Source organism: Diaphorina citri, unplaced genomic scaffold (genome assembly GCF_000475195.1).
Source record: "Diaphorina citri unplaced genomic scaffold, Diaci psyllid genome assembly version 1.1 scaffold2793, whole genome shotgun sequence".
Classification (NCBI taxonomy): domain Eukaryota; kingdom Metazoa; phylum Arthropoda; class Insecta; order Hemiptera; family Psyllidae; genus Diaphorina; species Diaphorina citri.
In genome coordinates, this window is record NW_007380210.1 from 18,638 (window position 1) to 22,224 (window position 3,587).

At 39.8% G+C, this 3,587-nt stretch overlaps 1 protein-coding gene across 1 annotated transcript; it reads right to left on the reverse strand.

Annotated features, from left to right (window-relative positions):
• Nucleotides 1–266: 266 nt before the first annotated feature.
• LOC113471678 lies at nt 267–2,137 on the reverse strand. Its single transcript, XM_026831013.1, has 2 exons — nt 1,813–2,137; nt 267–405 (listed from the first exon to the last, which is right to left on the reverse strand). The coding sequence occupies exons 1-2, from the start codon at nt 1,994–1,996 to the stop codon at nt 281–283; spliced, it is 309 nt and encodes a 102-aa protein (XP_026686814.1). The 5' UTR covers nt 1,997–2,137; the 3' UTR covers nt 267–280.
• Between the last annotated feature and the right edge of the window lie 1,450 nt (nt 2,138–3,587).

Genomic DNA, 3,587 nt, shown 5'->3' on the forward strand with positions numbered 1-3,587 from the left:
CCTTGAGGTACATATGTCACCTTCTTTCGGAATACAATATAACGTCGTACCGTTAAGCTGTATCCACACCTAGTCCACACTGCCTCGACAACATAGATTCATCTCGTCGATCGTCATTGATCGACGCGACAATCGTCGTGTCCGTCAAGTATGTGTGGGAACAGCTTTAGACCTCGGTTTAGGGGTAAAACCCTGACATGTTAGTCCCCCCTCTTAAAGATGTTAGCCACACATGAAGACGTTAATGTCCTCTTTATAAAATAGATGGTACACCTTGGTCTTACGTTTTCCAAGTGCTGGACAGTATTAGGATTATCATTTTGGTGGCTATGACCAAAGTTATTCGATATGAATCCACCAATGCCACTTCTTTCTGTATAGCCACCTCATTGGGACAGATGACACCTGGAATCCAAATTAAATAGTTGATGGTCAATAGACATTTCTCGAGAAAAATAGGAGCGCGGCAGCGCTCCGCCAAGCCAACACAGTTTGACAGCACTACATCAAAGATACTCGTACACTTTGAGCTGATTGAGAACCTTAATTTTGCTCAAACAATTGGACAGCTATTGACTATAGGTTTTAAGTAAGTAATGTCTAACGCCAGCTACTCACTATCAGGTAGACTTTGACAGGTACACTTGATCAGGTCTACCTGATACCTGTTGAGCATACAAACTAGCAGGTAGACCTGACAGGTACGGCTGAAAAGGTTCGCTTGTCACGAAAGAGGAAGAAGACGAAGAGGAAGAAGAAGGAGAAGAAGAAGAGGGAGAAGAAGAAGAAGAAGAAGAAGAAGAAGAAGAAGAAGAAAAAGAAAAAGAAGAAGAAGACGGAGAAGAAGACGAAGGAGGAGATGATGCTCAAGAACAAGACAAAGAAGCAGCAGCACACATTGCTTTTGTTTTTTCTTATTCTTCTTCTTTTCTTCGGGTAATTTGAAAAATGGCGCCATTTCAAATTGGATACCTGTGCGTGTGCGCCCTAGGCTTGGCTGTCCCGTTAAACATGATATTGGGCATATGTATATGAAATTGGGCATATGTATATGATATTGGGCATATGGTTGTTCCGCTGCGACGCCCTCACGCGGGGTTCGGACATTTCTCTTTGCTTACTAGATGAAATTTGGTAAATTGTCCATAAAATGTGATTTTGAAAATTATTCTCTTGCAATTATGTGCAGTTATACATACATAATTATTATGTAAGACCTTGTTTCGAAACTCTTGTAATAGTATAAACAGCGATTCCTTTTTTTGCTAGGGTCTTATCGTCCCGAAATCGAAGAAAGAAGGAAGACAGGATAGGAGGAAAGCCATCCGTTCCGAGAACGAACATTATCCCATCAGGATAAAATCCGCCCCGGGTGGGAATCAAACCCGCGGCATAGCGCTTACAAGGCAGACGCGCCACCAACCAAGCTAACTAGGCTGGCACACCTTGTTTAGACTGCTGGGGTAAAGGGACTTTCTTTATTCGGGCAGGATAAACAAGGTTTATTCTATCACTTACCCAATACAGGGCCGGTTCCGTTTTGGTAGCAAAGTTTCTGAAGGACCAAGTTGGCCCGGCCGACTTGAGATATCCTATTCGGGCAGGATAAACAAGGTCTATTCTATCACTTACCCAATACAGGGCCGGTTCCGTTTTGGTAGCAAAGTTTCTGAAGGACCAAGTTGGCCCGGCCAACTTGAGATATCGTGCCACCAACCAAGCTAACTAGGCTGGCACACCTTGTTTAGACTGCTGGGGTAAAGGGAATTTCCCTATTCGGGCAGGATAAACAAGGTTTATTCTATCACTTACCCAATACAGGGCCGGTTCCGTTATGGTAGCAAAGTTTCTGAAGGACCAAGTTGGCCCGGCCAACTTGAGATATTTGAGATGTTATGAAAGATATGAACAGGGCTGGCTCAATGGTGATAGAGGATAGACCTCTGCTGATGTACACCCTCAAGAGTTGGCCAACAGAAGAGAATAAGTTCGCCATGTCAATGACCAACGAAAACTGGAGAGAAAAACTTTTTTTTCTTTGCTTATCTGGGTCCCTGGATACTTTATATTCGGTCGTTCGGGAAAACGGTATGTACTGTATCTACTACGTAATTAATTCACTACTTTTCAAATGTTTTGGATTCAACTCACCAGTGTTAGTTGAACGTGGATGAGGAGCGGAACCTTCCACACTTTTTTCGAAGGTGTTCGATAACAGCTGACTACTTGAAAATTACTTGTCCGAAAAGAATGAAGAATGAAATAGTGGTTGGCTGGAAGAGCTCCGTTAGGAGAATCCTGCCACTATAAATAAAGCGTTAAAAAAAAAAAAAATAGATTTTGTATTGCCATTTTGCCGACCCAAAACTGCTAATCCAGATGTACCATATGAATAGCACTATATTTCAGTGACACTAAATGAAATTGTTATCAGATATAAGTTCATTTCTTATCAAAAACCGACAATGTTATATTTACAACCAATCCATGAAATCACAATAAATCAAAAATGTTACTCAGCACTGCACTTGAGAGTCAGTTTACGTTTGTTACAATGATATTTTTTATTTGTCAGTTAAGTAATCACAAAAAAATGTAAACTAAATTACAAGAATAAGGGACCAGCATTTGAAATTTTCACCAAGATAAAATGTTCCTGGTGGCAATAGTCCCCTGAGCAGCTCAAATTCTTTTAAAGAAATTTTGATATCAAGCCTTGTCTGTCTACCACGCTGTGTTTGTGATAATTTTGTGATTATTATTGAACTCGACCCTAACTCCGAATCTAAACTCCCGAGTAGTCACATTACAGTACTGATTTTAAAGAAATTTTGATATCAAGCCTTGTCTGTCTACTACGCTGTGTCTGTGATAATTTTGTGATTATTTTTTTAAACTGATTGAACTCGACCCTAACTCCGAATCTAAACTCCCGAGTCACATTACAATACTGAGGTTATCATAAGCCTTCTTATTATCGAACAACGAAAAAAAAATCGTACTCGAACAGGTAAAGAAGCTAACAACACAGACAAATTATGCACGTACGCTAACGCATGTCGTTTGTTTACAAGTATACAGTACTGAGAACTGAGGTTATCATAAGCCTTCTTATTATCGAACAACGAAAAAAAATCGTACTCGAACAGGTAAAGAAGCTAACAACACAGACAAATTATGCACGTACGCTAACGCATGTCGTTTGTTTACAAGTATTTATCAACTTCGGTGCCAAGCTGTTTTTAGAGAACTTTTCCAAAAATCCATGAGTACCCGATTGGGGTCTCAAATCACAACCAGAACACAATTAATGACACAGTGTTTCTTTCCAAGTGGCCGTGCTCCCAAAGGGGGTCTCATTTTTATTGTTTTAAACACAGGCTGTGTTCTACTCAGTTTGAGCTTCCCGCCAATAGCTCTGGTTTTTAGATATCATTTCTTATCTTTTTTTTTTTTATTTCTTATCTTAGCTTTTATAGGAAATTTATAGTGGTTATTCCATCAATAATGAGACTCTTTTTGGGTTCTCAGTCAGAAAATCTTTTCCAGGATTGGTTTTTAGATATCATTTCTTATCTTTTTTTTTA

Coding starts and splice junctions, on each gene's coding strand:
- LOC113471678 (XM_026831013.1), bottom strand. CDS start 1,996: ATGGCGAACTTATTCTCTTCTGTTGGCCAACTCTTGAGGGTGTACATC. Junction 406..1,812: donor CGGAACCGGCCCTGTATTGG/GTAAGTGATAGA, acceptor TTTGGATTCCAG/GTGTCATCTGTCCCAATGAG.